The sequence below is a fragment of the Rhinatrema bivittatum genome, chromosome 9, assembly GCF_901001135.1.
Source record: "Rhinatrema bivittatum chromosome 9, aRhiBiv1.1, whole genome shotgun sequence".
Taxonomy (NCBI): Eukaryota; Metazoa; Chordata; class Amphibia; order Gymnophiona; family Rhinatrematidae; genus Rhinatrema; species Rhinatrema bivittatum.
Window position 1 is genome coordinate 43,312,231 of NC_042623.1, and position 19,398 is coordinate 43,331,628.

The 19,398-nt window shown below is 40.3% G+C and overlaps 1 protein-coding gene across 6 annotated transcripts in view; it reads right to left on the reverse strand.

Moving 5' to 3' along the window:
- The window catches only part of ORC5 (origin recognition complex subunit 5), a 320,424-nt gene that overhangs the window by 125,055 nt on the left and 175,971 nt on the right, over positions 1-19,398 (reverse strand). For 5 of the 6 annotated variants that reach the window (XM_029616273.1, XM_029616274.1, XM_029616270.1 and 2 more), the window contains one exon: positions 1,822-1,932. The exons of the other annotated variant lie outside the window; for it this stretch is intronic. In XM_029616273.1, the coding sequence (XP_029472133.1) occupies positions 1,822-1,932 (111 nt within the window). The remainder of the gene's footprint in view (positions 1-1,821; positions 1,933-19,398) is intronic. 6 annotated transcript variants of the gene reach the window in all.

Sequence of the window (19,398 nt, forward strand, 5' to 3'; positions counted from 1 at the left end):
CCTTCATTTAGAAAGGAAAAAAACATGGAGATCTCACACAACCCAATCACACTCAATAACAAACAACAAATAATACTTGCAGAGAAAGTACGGAATCTAGGAGTAATAAATCGACACAGAACTAAGCTTAAAACAACATATATCAATAAAAGTAAAGGAAGGATACGCCAAACTCATGGTCCTCAGAAAACAAACCACTTCTAACAACCGCCAACTTTCGATCAGTACTACAAGCACTAATATTTGCAAGCACTGATTATTGCAATACCCTTCTACTAGGTTTACCATACACCTCCATAAGACCACTACAAATATCGCAGAACACGGCTGCAAGAGTATTAACTGGAAAAAGGAAAAAAGAGACCACATTACGGAACACCGGCTGAATTGCACTGGCTTCCCATTGAACAAAGAATACAGTACAAAACACTATGCACCATACACAAATTAATACACAACGAAAACGCAGACTGGCTTAACACAGCCCTTCGCGTACACATCCCCAACAGAAATCTAAGATCAGCCAACAAAGCACTTCTAACTATTCCATCAGTCAAAACAGCAAGACTAACCCAGGTAAGAGAAAGGGTGTTATCCTTAACGGGACCCATACTATGGAACTCCATGCCATTGGAATTAAGACTACAAAGAGAAAACAAAACATTTAGAAAAAATCTAAAAATTTGGCTATTTAAACAAGCCTTTCAAAAATAGAAGGGAGAATAGAATCCAGGGAAATGCAAGGTTCAAACCAGGGAAGTGCAAGGTACAAAACACCCACACAAACAGTAATCACTAAGGGTGTATGTTTTTTTTAATAGAATTCATCAGTAAAAGATAAGTTACATTTATAGAATGAGTCCTAGACTCAAAACTGCTATAGAATTGACCTGGACATGATAGTGTTCACACTCATTTAACAACTAACATTGATTAAAAACTATGTTACCAAACCTTATGGCACCTGTGTAAACTGATAGATTTTAATAGCATTGCTTTTTGTATCTTACTGTAAACCGTTGTGACAGTACCCACCTTAACGACGGTATAGAAAAAGATATAAATAAATAAATGGATATATATCTACCACTGTAAATAAGGGCACTTTCAACTCAGGGCGGGTTGAGTGGGGATGTTACATTGGTCTGTCTTGCTAAGTGAGAAAAATGTAAATAGTGGATTGCACTTTTCACTCAATGCACAATTAAACTCTGGAATTTGTTGCCAGGGGATGTGGTTAGGGCAGTTAGTGTAGCTGGATTTAAAAAAGGTTTGGATAAGTTCTTGGAGGAGTCCATTACCTGCTATTAATCAAGATGACTTAGAAAATAGCTACTATTATTACTAGATTCAGTGGCATGGGATCTACTTAGTGTTTGGGTAATTGCCAGGTTCTTGTGGCCTGGTTTGGCCTCTGTTGGAAACAGGATGCTGGGCTCGATGGACCCTTGGTCTGACCCAGTATGGCAATTTCTTATGCGCTGAAATGAAGAATGATAATTTGCCAAAAATAGTGTTATTTTGACAAATGTGCAGAATTTTGCACAATTTAGAAAATGTGTGCACAGAATTTTTAATTTTTTAGTACAGAAGTTTCAATTTTTTTGTGCAGAATTCCCCCAGGAGTAATTTATTCCAGACATACTAGCTAGAGACCTCTAGACATCTAAAACAAGTTCTGGAAAGATCACTCCCCAAAAGCAGCATTTTATTATCTGGTTGATTTTTTTTTTTAACTTGTCATTCTGCCACAGTGTAGAAAGACTACATTATATACCAAAAGATTTTTTTTTAAAGTTATAAAACATTGCATGAGCTCACCTGGGAGAAGATATTTGCAGTTGGTGCAACTCTGCTGTCCACAATACTGTATAAAATTGCCAACAATCTGTCCAATGGGAATGGTTTTGGCCCGATGAGGTGATTGCTAGTCTGCAAGAAGAGAGGGACAGAAAATGAAACTGGTCCTGTAAGAGCTCAGCACAATGGAACTTTGTTATTTTTCGGTCCTTAATACCAATACCACTATATAATTTCTGACAGTCCTGTTAGATACATTGCTTACGTGTAACAGGGGTTCTCTATAGTCAGCAAGATAAATGAGCCAAGACAGAAAGCTTTTTCACAGTTCAGAAAAATCAATGTCATTCTAAGCAAGTGAACCTTCCTGCGCAGCTGCGTGCTACACAAATCTCCTCTCTCTTCATATCAAGCTAAGCTTCAACTCTAAAGGAGAAATGGAAGGGCCTGTGTGGATGATTTATCCTGCTATCTAGTGAGAACTACTGTTACAAATAAGTGACTTGCTTTCTGCATGTACAAGCAAGTCAATAGCTGCCACACTAGTGGGGACTCTCAAGCTGAGGGTTAATTGTTTTTGCATGTCAGTAGATCACTGCAGCCTGTCCATGTAGCCTTAAGATAGAGGGTACAAGTTGAAGGAATTAATTAAATAAGCTTTGAAGCACTGGCTGTCCAAAGCTGCAATCTTGATGCAAAGCAATTTCTAGGCAATAAGGAGCAATAAAGTGACTAGAAGACTGTGGGAAACCAAGCGGCGTTTCCCAGGCTGGAGGTACAAAAATCACACGGACTCCAGCCTTTTCAAATGCAATTTTCACTTTATTTTGCAAACACAGCACTTTACTGTGGACTGCCTATCTTAGCAGTATTCAAGTTACACACACAGGATGTGTAGACTGCCTTCCCTCTGAACAGTGTACATCCACTCCCTATGGTTTGGTCAGAATAGTTTTACAGGGGCTGCCTATACTGAAGACACGGGAGCCTCCTGGGGAGCTCCTGAACCCAGCGGGGCTTACACTCTTATGCTCCCCAGCTGGTCCCACTCTTCGGACTCTCCCCTGCCCAGAAGGGTTCCGCCCACAGAGCTCTCTCCCCTCTGAGGGATTTAAGGTGGACCAGGCCTCTAGCCTGGTCCTGCACATACAAGGGGGAAAATGGGGTCACTCCTCTAACAAAGACCTTTGTAGCTGCTTTGCAGATATCTTCTATTGAAGCATAATGCAAATATGCTAAAGAAATTGCTGCAGACATAACTTGATGGGCCTTTACTTTGAACATGTAGTTCTGCTTGATTGTAGCAGTAAGTGATGCAATCAGAGAGCCAAGGAGAAAGTTCTCTTTGTAACAGAAAAACCCCATTTGATTGGATTAAAAGAAAGAAATAGTTGCATGGACTATGAGATTGCATCATTTGCAAATAGAAAAGAAAAGCTTTTGTGCAGTACAATGTATGAAGAGTTTCCTTGCCCTTAGGAGTGTATTGGAAGAAATGTTGACAACATAATGGACTGATTCAAATGAAACTGAAAAACAACTATTGGGAAAAATTTAAGATGAGTTTTTGTGTATGTTATGTTGTACACTGCTTAAAATGGTTGCACTATAATAGGTGGTATATAAGAAGTTTTAAATAAAACTACTCTGTTATGAAATAACCGAATATAAGGAGAGTATGACAGTGCCTGTCATTTGCATATTCTTTGAGCAAAAGTAACTGATACTACATATAAACTTTCTAAGAAAGGAATTTTAGTTCTGCTATTGCCAAGGATTCAAACAGTGTTTTCATGAGCTTAGCAAAGACTATATTCAGATCCCAAGATACAAGATGATTTTTTTTTAAGGAGGTTTCAGGTGTGTGAAACGTTTCATAAATTTGGAAACTATAGGCAGTTGAGAAAAATGAATACCTTCTGAATTCTCATGGTACTTTGATATGGCACTAGGGTTAACTCTGAGCTAGTTTTCAAAAAAGAGCTGGAAAGACTTAGATCTTTAAGTAAAATGGAAAATAAGGCCATTGCAGAAAGACTAAATTAATTCTTTGCTTCTGTGTTTACTGATGAGGATGTTGGGGTGATACCAGTTCAGAGATGGTTTTCAAGGGTGAGGAGTCAGATGAACTGAACCAAATCACTGTGAACCTGGAAGATAGAGTAGACCAGATTGACAAACCTAAAGAGTAGCAAATCACCTGGACCAGATTGTATGCATCCTAGGGTACTGAAGGAATTAAAAAATGAAATTTCTGATCTATTAGTTAAAATTTGTAACCTATCATTAAAATCATCCATTGTACCTGAAGACTGGAGGGTGACCAATATAAACCCAATATTTAAAAAAGGCTCCAGGGGCGATCCTGGAAACTATAGACCAGTGAGCCTGACTTCAGTGCCAGGAAAAATAGTGGAAACTATTCTAAAGATCAAAATCGTGAGCATTTAGAAAGACATGGTTTAATAATGGAACACAGTCAACATGGATTTACCCAAGAGAAGTCTTGCCTAACAAATCTGCTTCATTTTTTTATAGGGATTAATAAACATGTGGATAAAGGTGAACCAGTAGATGTAGTGTATTTGGATTTTCGGAAGCGTTTGACAAAGTCCCTCATGAGAGGCTTCTACGAAAACTAAAAAATCATGGGATAGGAGGCGATGTCCTTTCTTGGTTTACAAACTGGTTAAAAGGTAGGAAAGAAAGAGTAGGATTAAATGGCTAATTTTCTCAGTGGAAAAGGGTAAACAGTGGAGTGCCTCAGGGATCTGTACTTGGACCAGTGCTTTTCAATATATTTATAAATGATCTGGACATTACAGCAGACCCTTGCAAGACTGGAAGATTGGGTATCCAAATGGCAGATGAAATTTAATGTGGACAAGTGCAAGGTGCATATAGGGAAAAATAACCCTTGCTGTAGTTATATGATGTTAGATTCCATATTAGGAGCTACCACCCAGGAAAAAGATCTAGGCATCATAGTGGATAATACTTTGAAATCATCGGCTCAGTGTGCTGCAGCAGTCAAAAAAGCAAATAGAATATTAGGAATTATTAGGAAGGGAATGGTTAATAAAACAGAAAATGTCATAATGCCTCTGTATCACTCCATGGTGAGACCGCACCTTGAATAGTGTACAATTCTGGTCGCCGCATCTCAAAAAAGATATAGTTGTGATGGAGAAGGTACAGAGAAGGGCAACCAAAATGATAAAGGAGATGGAACAACTCCCCTATGAGGAAAGGCTGAAGGGGGGGGGATATGATAGACGACTTTAAAATCATGAGAGGTCTTGAATGAGTAGATGTGAATCTGTTATTTACACTTTCGGATAATAGAAGGACTAGGGGGCACTCCATGAAGTTAGCAAATAGCACATTTAAGAATAATCGGAGAAAATTCGCAATTAAGCTCTGGAATTTGTTGACAGTTGATGTGGTTAGTGCAGTTAGTGTAGCTTGGTTAAAAAAAAGGTTTGGATAAGTTCTTGGAGAAGTCCATTAACTGCTATTAATCAAGTTGACTTAGGGAATGGCCTCTGCTATTACTGGCATTAGTAGCATGGAATCATCTTGGTGTTTGGGTATTTGCCAGGTTCTTGTGGCCTGGTTTGGCCTCTGTTGGAAACAGGATGCTGGGCTTGATAGACCCTTGGTCTGACCCAGCATGGCAATTTCTTATATTCTTATGAGGAACAAGATAGTAAATCTTTTTTATTTAAAATTGTAGGATCTTCTAGTACAGTATTTTCTGAAGCAAGGAGAATTTCATTTACTCCCATAACTGCATAGAGGAAATTAGTGGGCTTTCAAAATCTGAGCCATCAGAGTCAAACACTGAAGGTTGGGATATAGTAGACACCACACTGCACTATGTGATGAGAGATAGTGATATCTGAAACCATATTGAAGGTTGTATAGTTAAACGTTGGAGCCAGTGAAACCAGAGTTGACTATGCTAAAACAGGGTTATCTATATTATGTCCTCCCTACCTTCCCAGTTTTTCCAACAGTCCCTGAAATCAGCAAAATTGGGGGAAACATATGGAGAAGACCTAGATTCCACCAAATTGAGATAGCATCTGCTGCCACTCTACCCAATGCTGGTGACCTTGTGGGAGCCTTGCTGTTGAGGAACATTCAAAACAGGTATGTTTGTGGAGTGTCCTAAAGTAGAAAAAGTTCCTGTGCTATGTGGTTTCCTAGCGACATGTGTTGTTATATTCTATGACCAAGCTGTCTATCTTTCCCAGAAGATAGCTAGAAGAAAAATTCCTTGTGAAATTATCCATTTCCAAATTTTAGAGTCTTCCAGGCAAAGCTTGCAAGAACCTGTTCCTCCTTGTTTGTTGATATAAAACATTGTCACCTGGTTGTCTGCCTGAATCAATACTACCTTGTTCTTCAACCACGGAATGGTTGCACATTGAAGATTGTGCACAGTTTTAGGTGGTTGATTTGAAGGAATTTCTTTCAGTGACCACATTCCCTGATAAGAGGAATTTCTCAAATGAGATCCCCAACTTTGAATGGAAGCATCTGTCGCCAGAATTTCTAAAAAACTAAGTTGGTTAAAGAATTGATCTTTCACGAGATTTATATAATATAACCACTATGACAGAGATTTGATTAGAACATTGGATATTCTCTTTTTTTTTTTTTAAACAATGGTTGGAGATGCTGATTTCATTGAAGCTTTCACTCTGACTGAGCATGTTTCAGGTGAAGACTTGCGAAAGGGGGACACTATAAGGTCAATTTAAAAATGAGCATGCATGTACCCATACACATGCATATTGGCGCGCAAGAGAGTATACGTTACAAATTTTAATTGTGCATGTACTTACACGTGTATGTTTTAAAATGCACCTACCATGTGCAAGTATGCTCTCTTGCCTTCGGATCCAAAGGATGCAAACCCACAAAAGTGCGCCTCCCTTTAAAGCTCACCTCCGGCGCACTCCATTCAAGGTCAATCAACTCTTGAATCGCATCCAGGAGGGGAAAAACATGAAGCTTTGCGTAGTATAACAGATATGGGGGTCCTCTTCTGCGCACTTGTACAATTTTTTTTTTTTTTTTAAAGGGCAATCCATAATGCTTCTTCTTGACCTCACATCCTTTGCAATTCAGTTGCTTGGATATTGTTTTTGAGAGCTACTCCTCCCCCTTTTCTGTCCTTTAAGTTATAGCCTGGGTTGGCCGTATCCCAATCATGAGAATTCTGAACCATGTCTCCATAACAGCAACAATGTCCAAATTCGCCTCCACCATTAGGGCCAGCAGGTCTGGGATTTTGTTGCCCAAAATACGAGTTTTTGTAGTCATAGCTGTCCAGTTGATCTTCACAGACATCTTTTCTGCTTTTTTGAACTGAGTGATTGCAATTTTCTCTTCCCTCTTTCTGTATTCCTTGTGGGTGACATGCCAAATTTATTGGTCATTTTGTTAGAATCTGCTATGCTGATGGGAGAAGCAAGCAGATGGGAGTTGGCAATATGTAGGTTATGCTCCTCCAGAGGGGAGGAGTTAGCCATCTATTGTAATCTGCTGCTGGATACTCCTGTAGAGGGAGGAGTTTAGCAATCTGTTACGAGTCACCATGCAGAGTTGCAATCTGTTAGGAACTGGCTCCCATGGAAGGAGGAGTTTAACAATCTGATATGCTCCTTAGACGGAACTAGCAATCTTGTTAAGATATAGACTGCTGAGTTGGCAATCTGTACCAGCAGAGTGCTAGAGAGGTACTCAGCTGGAAAGGAATGTAAATAGGTGAATCCCTGGGCTGATGGTAAATGACAGCACCCCCAGGAGCATATCCTGAGAGGGACCACCAGCTAGGCTTGGTTATGGAGACAGACACAAATAGTTCTTTTATTAGACAGGTTAATAGAACCACCAGAGGTGGCAGTAGTGAGCTATGCCCGGCAGGGCTGAATTCCCTCAGATACTGGAACTGCGATCCCAGGGTTGCTGAGCTGTAGAAAGACTATAGATAGTAAGCAGACAGGGTATGCTGTATTCATAGCCAGTAATAGATGACAATCTCACATAGGCTCTTAAGGAGGCTCAGTAGCTGGAAAGAGATAGGCCCTCGAGGAGTGAGTACCTGGTTCCAGGGAAAGCTCTGAGAGAGCAGTGGTAACTCACAAATGTCTATATCTGCGATCGCTTCCAGGCAGTAGAGAATCTTCAGTGTCTTCAGGAATATGGGCCCTCGAGGAGCGAGTACCGGTTGCTGTCTGCAATCTGAAATAGAGAAAAGACAGCGAGGCCCCCAAGGAGCGGGTACCTCTGGTAAGTCCGAGGAGGCAGAGTAGCTTGGAACGAATCCCCTTTGCTAACTCAATCTGTTAGCGAAAGTGAAGACCTTTTATGTTGGAAACGGATGACGTCAATACAGGGGGACGCCCCTGAGGTTCGCGCCCTTGCTGGTACATACTTCGGAGCGTGCGCACGCCCTACGTCATCAGAAACATGGCGGATCCACAGTGTCGAGCCAGTCTGGGTACGCCGGAGAGAAGCGGCATGGAGACGCCGCGGCAGCAAGCCGTACATCAGGCCCGGAGGGAGTCGCCACAGAGGTAGAGAGGATGGAGCGAGGGCGAAGAGCAGCCACAAACGCAACAGCCATCTCCTGCCACTTCTGCTCCCTAGTTTCAATGCCTGATAGTGTATGATCTGAATTTTTCAGTTAGCATCGTTTTTCCTGCCATAGACAAACAGGCCATCTTTACCATATAATCTTTTATTGCTCCATACATAACCCCAAGCCTCCAAATGTATCCAAAAACCACTTTCTTTACACCAGGTTTTGGGCCAGGTATTGAAAATATCTATAATGGCATAACCTTTCCTTTTCCTTTCCATGAACAGGTAATACTTCCGAAAAGGCCATAGTCTTTGCCATGTGTCTAATCTTTTTCCCTACATTTTGGAAATGTTTCTGTACTTTGTAGACACCATTTCTAGCAAGATCAATGGTTCCCGGATGGATAATATTGATAGAATTATTTTCTTTCATTTGAAATGAACCAAGCAAATGGAGATGAGCAGCAAAATGAATAAAACAAATTTTGCCTCTTCACAATTTTGCTTCATATCCATATATATTGTATTTTGGGATTGCTGTAAATGGCGCATATTGACCACTGAATTATTGCTCAATTGCCCTTTTGAATGCAATTAGGTAAGATTTAGGGCTGTTTATTAGTTGTTAACCTTATGAGTAGAACAGGATATTTGCCAACAGCATCAAAACACACTTCAGTTCGACCACCATTAAAAAACGCAGTTACTGCCAATTACCGCCCTATATCTGCTCCCCCATTTTTGTCAAAAATGATTGAATCGTTAGTTCTGATCCAGCTATCTGACTTCATTGAAAAGCATAGTTTTAGAAAACAAAACACAGAAATGCTTCTGTTACCTAACTTTGATACAGACTGAAGAGGCTTTGATTTAAGTGCTACATGTTACTGAACAGATTATATGAAGGTGAGCTACTTGGGACTGCCTTTTCCTGGTTTGGCAGGGTCAAAACGAACACCGGAACATCCTCTTGATATATCCTTGAAACAAGTGTTCTTCAGGGCTCTGCCCTTTCTGCCATGCTTTTCAACATTTACCCATTCCCACTGAGCAAGCTTCTTTCTAGTCTTGGCCTATATTACAAAATTTACACAAAGATGATTTTCTTTATATCATCATCATCCTCATGGTTAGCCACCTTAGATTTCCTTTCAATTTATTTCTTAGCTATTAAGCAGTGGCTTAATCATAACAAACTTGCCCTAAATACTGACAAAAACAGAGTTGATTATACTGAATGAGTTCCCCATAGTCCATGTGCCACCTATATTTGAATTTGAAGGTCACAAACTATTTTATGGAAAAGAGCTTGAGAACTTGGGGATTATTTTAGATGAACACTGGTAAGTACATCCCCAGGTCAAGTCTGCTATGGCCGCCTCTTTCAACAAGTTGAGAATGCTTAGCCATTTAATACCACTGCTAAAACCCCAATTAATTCTACACTTTATTATAGATGTTAATTTTGCCAGCCATGGATTACCATAATTTGCTGTATTTAGGTCTTCCAACAAAAACGTTACGAGCACTTCAGATAGTACATAGTTCCAAGCACAAAAGAATTCAATCAAAGTGTGAAATAAGTATGAAATAAGGACCCCACATTATTTTCTATTATATATTTCCTATGTGTGTGTGCTGTGTACTCCGCCCTTCTCTTACATAGAAACATAGAAATGATGGCAGAAGAAGACCAAACGGTCCATCCAGTCTGCCCAGCAAGTTTTGCACTTTTTTTTTTTCCCTCATACTTATGTTACTCTTGGCTCTTAGTAACCTTTTGGTTCTATTTTCCTTCCACCCCCACCATTAATGAGAGAGCAGTGTTGGAACTGCATCTAAGTGAAATATCTAGCCCAAACCGCCGCAATAAGCAAGCCACACCCACTTATACAATGACAGTGTAATTACCTAACATACATACTATACATCAGCATGAACATTGACTTAATGTAATCAATTGAGATATAGATCTACGAGGTATTCTAGTGTTTTAACTAAGATGCTGGGATAAGAAGTTAGGGGTTTTTAGGATGTGTTTCAGATTTTTTTATTTGGGTGTCGGGATGTGATGGGCTATTTATGAATTTATGTCCCATCCAGGGATCTAAGATATTCTCAACATGGAATGTTGGAAGTTCCTTCTGTACACCATGCCCATCTTGGTGAAACACAGGATAGGGCATGTTCAGAAGTGGCCTTGAGATCCTAGAACGGGCAGCATCTCATATTCAGGTTTTTAAAAAGCCACTAAAGACTTCTGTACTTAGGAATGCTTTCAATTTGGCAGAATAATGTTCTTCCTGCTTTAATTTACAGACTTTTGGTATTTTTTTACTTTGAAGTTTTGAGATCTGTCTGGCACCGATTGTATTTGTAATTGTTTTAATATTTTGACCTGTATTTTAGATTTATGTATGATTTACTGTTCCCACCCCAAACCTTTGGGTGGGTGCAGGTTATAAATCATTTTAAATAAAAATTACAACACACTTGTTTATAGTAAGCAGGAAATTCAAAGAGGAAAGAAAAAAATATATATATATAATGAAATTTTTGTACTTTTTTTTTTTTTTTATTTATCACTCATGAATGTGCAAGATGGACAGCATTAGAAACCAAAGCCCTTCATTTATCCACAAACCATGTACCATAAAAACAAAGATAGTGTAAGCTTTCCTACACTGCCCAGCCAATGTGCCTCAACCCTATTCTGCAGGGACCTCTCCTACAGATGAGAGAGTAATTCAGTTGTCAAACCTATTTAATCTCTGGCCTTTCTGTTGAAGCTGCAAAAATGGTGCCAACTGTGGTTTTGGTGATGTAGAGTCCATTTCCCAATGGTCTAGGAAACTTTAAACTTATTTCATATAGGTCGCCAAATAACTTTCAGATGGTAAGAACATTTAGTCACTATCAATAAGAGTGGCATTTTAACTGGCAACATAGATGTGAAGGGCTCTGCATTTCAAATATAAATCCATCAAGCCTTTAGGGCCCACCACACTATTTAAAGTACTCAGAGTCATATGGGGGCAATACATATACAGGGTGGCCTGTGGAAAAATAGCCTGCCTGCGTGGCACTGGTATTGGAGGCAGGCTACTTTTCCATGGGCCACCCTGTACTATAAGATTAAGAAAAGTGTAACAAGTGCCTCTTTGAGACTGTCTGCCATTAAACTAACTCGCAGGTTGTTGCCAGAAAGGTTTGTTCAGCCAAGGGCTTCCTGCATCAGCCTGTCCGTGAGCGACAGAGGCTCTATAGCAGTGGCATGAACCAAAAAAAAAAAAAATAGCGACACTCAGAAAAGACTTCTAGATCTTATCTGTTCAATTTATTGCACAGCAGAATTTACTTCAGATGAAGACTGTGTTCTGCTTGGTGTCTATATGAGTTGCAAAGTTATGACAAAAGCAGTGAGGACTAAAGGTCACCGATGGCAAAAATCACAAGGAATACAAGACAGCAAACCACCTGACTACGTAGATTTTATTTCAGACATTTAAGGTGGTGTCCAAATCCAAGTACATGTATTCAATTTGCTATCACTATTTTCTCTGGTATTCCACAAACACACCAAAACAAGTCACATAGAAACAGAGAACATGATGGCAAACAAGGACAGTCAGGCCCATCTAGTCTGCCCCGTTTCATAGCTTTGACCCCAGTTAATCTCCAGTTTTGCCTTCACTTCTTCATAACTAGATATCCTCTGTGCTTATTCTACATTGTAATGAATTCCATTACTGTTTTTGTTTCTACCACTTCCATTGGGAGGCCAGACCATGCATTCCTCATGCTTTCTGTGGTCCATTCCTGACTCACAACATACAGGTCATTTCAAAATCCTTTGTTATTAATTTTTAATCAAAGATATAAGATCAACAAATACATTTTGCTCAGCTCACCACCATGTGCTTCTTGTCTTCACAAGAGTTTTACAATTAGCACTATTCCAGCTACAGTATCAAGAAAACCTACAAACCAACCACATAGTTCATCGTGACCCTGTGCTCAAACTTGAGGACAATTTCCCAAGCAATTTCTGGGATAAAATGCATTTTACCAGCATAATTATGTTACCTGAAAATTGCCCACCCTGTATACAGGTATGTAATTCCATTATTCATGCACTTTTACCTGCATTTAGCATAGGTGTTCCTGGAGTACATTTACAGCAGGGACTGAAACATGTATTTCTCTATTTTGAAAGTACACTTTTTTAATTGAAAAAAGTACCAGCAGAAAAAGCAGATGCAAATGTCTGCAGGTACTTTTTCCAAAGGCAATTTTCAACGTGAAAATATGTGCATACTTTCCTTTTGAGAACTGGTGCAATGTCCACAGATAAAAAATATCACAGACTTTGCAGCAATGCGGGCAGTATGAAAATTGCCCTTAGAATATATAAAATGTATAAATGTTAAATGTATAACGCTCCGGCGTAAGTTCCTGTTCATTGTACACCGACGTGATATCTTTGATGAGCGGCGGTATATAAAAAACTATAAATAAATAAATAAATAAATAAAAATCTAAAATAAATACTTCTGAGGCAGCAACATGAGGCTATATGACCCATCTTGACAATATATAAATTAAGAAATATAGATTTATCAAAGCTATGATATCAGAAACTGCAAGGCAGGCCCCTTGAAGTCTATGGACAGTAGACCATTTTCTCTAAGCACGGGTACTAAAGTTCAGCTTGTGCATTACACTGGTTTAACTGCTTGCAGGAGCAGCTAGGATTGGAAAAACATTTCGAGCGTCCTCTGAAAGAGTATGGGGAAAAGGTACATACCAATCCCCTTTCAGGAAAGCCTTCTGAAAGGGGATTACTACTTTCACTGACATGTGACCATGAATGGACCAATCGGCAGTAAGTGAAGCAGTGAATAAATTAAGTGCCCTGTGTGCAGGCTCCCAAAACGGATGCTCAATTTATGAGCATCCGTTTTATCCTGCAGCAGCTAATTTATTGGCACAATTATCTGTACACCGACGCGATATCTCGTATATAAAAAACCAATAAATAAATAAATACGCACAGTCCTGAGCCATGGTGCATATTGTGCACCCCAAAATTTATTTTTTTTTTAGGTCAAGACTTTTTTGCATGATGCTGCTCTGTGGTTCTTCCTACTTAATCTCTCGATAATGTGCAGGAAGACTATATATGCCTGCTCCGAGCAGCGTAAAATTTGATGGGTTAAAAAGTGCACCTCGGGCATACAGAGATTTTTTGCATCGCGGGGTAATAGCCTCATCTACATGAAATTTATATGGGATGAGAGCTATTAGTTTTGCATGAGATTGGACATGCGTTTTTTACACACTGATGCCTTTATTGTATCGGGCGTTATGGACGTACATCCAAAACGCGCATCCAAGCACTCATTAACCTGTGTGCTAGGCTCGGTGCATGATACTGCAGCAGCCTGAAAGTCCTTCACAAGCTACCATTCCTGTTATTGCTCCCGTTTTCCAGAAGATGGCTCCATCTGTAGCATCAAAAGTTAAAAAATGAGAACTACAGAAAAGCAGAGAACAAGAACATTAGATGGAATTAAAAAAAAAAAAATCACAGTTAACAAGTAATTCAATAAATACTGTTAAGTATTAAGAACTTTTCTAATTGCATATGATGGACCTCATTCACTTAGGCTGTTCCTCTATGCTATATCTCACTGTTTATGGTAAAGTAGTGGTTCCCTTAATTTGCATTTTCAAAAGCTGAAAAGATTATATAAACCAGAAAGCAAGTTTGCTTACCGTAAACAGGGTTCTCCATAAACAGGAAGATGAATTAGCTAAGACATGTGGGTGATGTCAGCGACAGTGCTGACAGATCGTTCACTCTTGGCTCATAAGAGCTTTTCCTCTACTGAGTATGTGTAAGAGTTCCCACATGGGCACTGCCTTGTGAGCATCTCAGTTGATTGTGGAGCTTAGCTTTAGCTAGATAGCTGATTTTCTGTAAGGGTGTTGTGGCCTTTAAATTGCCAGCCCTGGAGGTAGTAGATTGGAACTCTATGGGGAGAACTATTTTACCTGTGAGGAATTGGGGGAGCTGTAGTTTTGTAGCTTTTCTAGGTATTGTGAATGGGCTATGCCCAACTAAGCTCTCACTAGTTAGAGGGTAATCCACCCTATTCACCCAGCTATGCTTAAGTGCACTTCTCCTAAGCCCTTATTGCTAGGTCTTCATCAGGCTGCACTAAGCCTTTCCAAGCTGAACTGGATCTCTCTCCTCAGTTTACCCTGTAAGGAGATACTGTATCTTTACCACTGATTGTTTCCTTGCAAATTTTGAGTCAGGAAGCTTATGTTTTGTTCTCTTTTTTTTTTTTTTTTTTAATTAAAAGGACATTTACTGGAAGTGCAGCTAATGTGGTTTTTTTGTTAGACCCTGACAGATTGTACCTGGAGAGACCCAGTAGCCTAAGATTTTTTTTTCTTTTTGGAAGATGCTATAATCTTTTTTGTTTCAGACCTAGAAAGAGTTAGCCTTAGTCTGGTTTAGTAAAAAAAAATTAAAGGTTATCTAAGATTTAATTTTATTAGCAATTTGTTTTGGTGTTTACATTGTACATAATGCTGGAAAGATATTAAACAGATAGGAGCTAATTAAGCTGCAGCCAGTGCTTCCACATTTTGCCTAAAGCAACCAGCCACACACTGTAATGCTGAGCAGAGGAAAGCTGTGTTGCTTGCAAATCCCGATTCCATCCCGGCTCTAGTGCTGTGTAAAGGAGGGACGCCATGGTAAGGAACCGCAGCAGCCTCAGGCAGTCTATTTTTTTTCCTCTCTTTAATCAGGGCTTCAGGAGAGTAGTTTCAATATTTAATGCAAGAAGTGTGTACTCTCCAGATGAAAGTCAGAACTGCAGCAGAAGAACCAGCAGTTACAAAAAGTATGTACATTGTCAGAGCAACAATACCAAGATCTGCAGCAGACCAATCGGTGACACAGGGCCTTCAAGGGGGGCTATCATCAGAGTAAGAGGAGACTACAGCAGGGGCCATGGCCCAGTGTTTGTAGGAAGAGCCTTCACTAGGATAAGAACATGCCATACTGGGTCAGACCAAGGGTCCATCAAGCCCAGCATCCTGTTTCCAACAGTGGCCAATCCAGGCCATAAGAACCTGGCAAGTACCCAAAAACTAAGTCTATTCCATGTAACCATTGCTAATGGCAGTGGCTATTTTCTAAGTGAACTTAATAGCAGGTAATGGACTTCTCCTCCAAGAACTTATCCAATCCTTTTTTAAACCCAGCTACACTAACTGAACTAACCATGTCCTCTGGCAAATTCCAGAGTTTAATATGCGTTGAGTTAGTTTTAAATGTGCCACATGCTAACTTCATGGAGTGCCCCCTAGTCTATTATCTGAAAGAGAAAACAACCAATTCACATCTACCTGTTCTAGACCTCTCATGATTTTAAACACCTCTATCATATCCCCCCTCAGCCGTCTCTTCTCCAAGTTGGAAAGTCCTAACCTCTTTAGTCTTTCCTCATAGGGGAGCTGTTTCATTCCCCTTATTTTGGTCGCACTTCTCTATACCTTCTCCATCGCAATTATATCTTTTTTGAGATGCAGTGACCAGAATTGTACACAGTATTCAAGATGCGGTTTCACCATGGAGCGATACAGAGGCATTATGACATTTTCCATTTAATTCACCATTCCCTAATAATTCCCAACATTCTGTTTGCTTTTTTGACTGCCGCAGCAAACTAAACCAACGATTTCAATGTGTTATCCAATATGATGCCTAGATCTCTTTCTTGGATAGTAGCACCTAATATGGAACCTAACATTGTATAACTATAGCATGGGTTATTTTTCCCTATATGCATCACCTTGCACTTATCCACATTAAATTTCATCTGCCATTTGGATGCCCTATTTTCCAGTCTCAGAAGGTCTTCCTGCAATTTATCACAATCTGCTTGTGATTTAACTTCTCTGAACAATTTTGTATCATCTGCATATTTGATTACCTCACTCATCGTATTTCTTTCCAGATCATTTATAAATAAATTGAAAAGTAAGGGTCCCAAATATAGATCCCTGAGGCACTCCACTGCCCACTCCCTTCCACTGAGAAAATTGTCCATTTAATCCTACTCTCTGTTTCCTGTCTTTTAGCCAGTTTGTAATTCACGAAAGGACATCGCCACCTATTCCATGACTTTTTACTTTTCCTAGAAGCCTCTCATGAGGAACTTTGTCAAACGCCTTCTGAAAATCCAAGTACACTACATCTACCGGTTCACCTTTATCCACATGTTTATTAACTCCTTCAAAAAGGTGAAGCAGATTTGTGAGCCAAGACTTGGCTTGGGTAAAGCCATGCTGACTTTGTTCCAGTACACCATGTCTTTCTATATATTCTGTGATTTTGATGTTTAGAACACTTTCCACTATTTTTCCTGGCACTTAAGTCAGGCTAACCAGTCTGTAGTTTCCTGGATCGCTCCTGGAACCCTTTTTAAATATTGGGGTTACATTAGTGGACCGATGATTAAAAAGGACCCGTAGTGGTGAAAACACAAGTCTATGCTTGTTAAACCGTGGGTGTTACGAAGGTCCCAAATTTACATTTAAATTGTGATAAAATACTATTATAAATGTTTATAGCACCAACAATATAAAGAAAAAATATTTGTGATAAAACATGATTTTTGAGAAGTTATCTTAAGTTGTTGGTTCCTTGAATAAAGTTATTTTTGGTAATTGAGATCTCCCATTATTACTGCACTACCAATTTGGTTAGCTTCCCTAATTTCTCTTAGCATTTCACTGTCCGTTTCACCTTCTTGACCAGGTGGATGGTAATATATTCCTATCAGTATAGTCTTCCCCAACACACAAGGGATTTCTACCCATAAAGATTCAATTGTGCATTTAGTCTCATGCAGGATGTTTATCCTGTTGGACTCTATGCCATCCCGGACATAAAGTGCTACACCGCCTCCCGGGTGCTCCTCTCTGTCATTGCAATATAATTTGTACCCCGGTATAGCACTGTCCCATTGGTTGTTGTCCTTCCACCATGTGTCTGAGATGCCAATTAAGTCTATGTCATCATTCACTGCTATACTTTCTAATTCTCTAGTATTAGCATGCAAACATTTCAAAGTTTGTTTTTTGTTTGTATTTTCATTCTGCTTTTTAATTGATAGGGATAAGTTAGAGTTTTTTTGCTCATGTGAGTTTTTAGTTACAGGCACTTGGACTACTTTTCTAATTATTGGAACCTCACTGTCGGGATGCCCTAATTCTAATGCATCATTAGTATCCTTTGAAGATACCTCTCTCCGAACCATGCGCTGCTGAGCGACTGTCGGCTTTCCCCTTTGTTCTAGTTTAAAAGCTGCTCTATCTCCTTTTTAAAGGTTAGCGCCAGCAGTCTTGTTCCACCCTGGTTAAGGTGGAGCCCATCCCTTCGGAAGAGACCCTCCCTTCCCCAAAAGGTTCCTTACAAAACTGAATCCCTCTTCCTTGCACCATTATCTCATCCACGCATTGAGACTCCGGAGCTCTGCCTGCCTCTGGGGTCCTGCGTGTGGAACAGGGAGCATTTCAGAGAATGCTACCTTGGAGGTTCTGGATTTAAGCTTTCTACATAAGAGCCTAAATTTGGCTTCCAGAACCTCCCTCCCACATTTTACTATGTCGTTGGTGCCCACATGTACCACAACAGCCAGCTCCTCCCCAGCACTGTCTAAAATCCTATCTAGGTGACGCGTGAGATCCGCCACCTTCGCACCAGATAAGCATGTTACCAGGCGATCCTCACGCCCACCAGCCACCCAGCTATCTACATTCCTAATAATCGAATCACCAACTATAATGTCCAACCTAACCCTTCCCTCCTGGGCAGTAGGCCTTGGGGATATATCCTTGGTGCGAAAGGACAGTGCACTACCTGGAGAGCAGGTCCTTGCTACAGGATCCTTTCCTGCTGCACCAGGTTGATGCTCTCCAATCATAAGACCTTCTTCTTCCAAGGCAGCACCAGGGCTGCCAGTTTGAAGTTGGGACTTGGCTACTATGTCCCTGAAGGTCTCATCTATATACCTCTCTGTCTACCTCAGCTCCACCAGGTCTGCCACTCTAGCCTCCAGAGATCGGACTTGTTCTCTGAGAGACAGGAGCTCTTTGCATCACATGCACATGTACAATTTCTCACCGGTGGGTAAAAAATCATACATGTGACACTCGATGTAAAAGACTGGGAAGCCCCGCTCTTGCTGCTGGGCTGCTGCCTTCATCTCACATTTGTTCAGTTCCTACTTAAGTTTTAGGTTGCTATGGGAGTAGGAATGTGTCTAATTAATGTCCTTTATATGTATTAGTGAATTCACTATATGTCTGGTAGTGGCCTACAGGGGAATGATCAAACTCTCAATAAGGTTTTGTTTTTTTTTAAGTGGCACCTGCCTATAAATTAAAGGATGAGCTAGGAGTGGGTGGATGAAGAAGAAAGACCACCAACAAAAGGAAAGCCAGGCTGGAGGGAAGAAGCCAGCATCCAAGAAGCAGGCTCCAAGTATGGAGTTTTTATGAGATTCCTCTGACCTCAGTGAAGAAAGAGTTGAGGTACACCAAAACGGGATCAAAAGAAGCGTTGTCCAAGTCCATCTCACCGCTTGTCACCCTCACACCCCATCAGAGTGACAACTGATGAAAACTAACTTGTACAAAGTGCAAAAAAAGAACTTATTTTTGATTCTCCTTCTCTTTTGCGTTTCAAACTGTATGATTAGTTTATGCCTCTTAGAATGGCAAGGTTGGAGGAAGAGAAGTGAAACTGAAATGGTAAAGAGCAGACATGCTCTGGGAGCCAAGAGTGGCCCATAGGGGCCCGAAGGTTTCACTTTGGGGGGGGGGGGGGGGGCATGGTGTAAGGATGTTGTGGGTTTTGAACCACAGACTCAGGAGGTGGTAGACTGGAGCTCTATGCGAAAAGCTATTTTACCG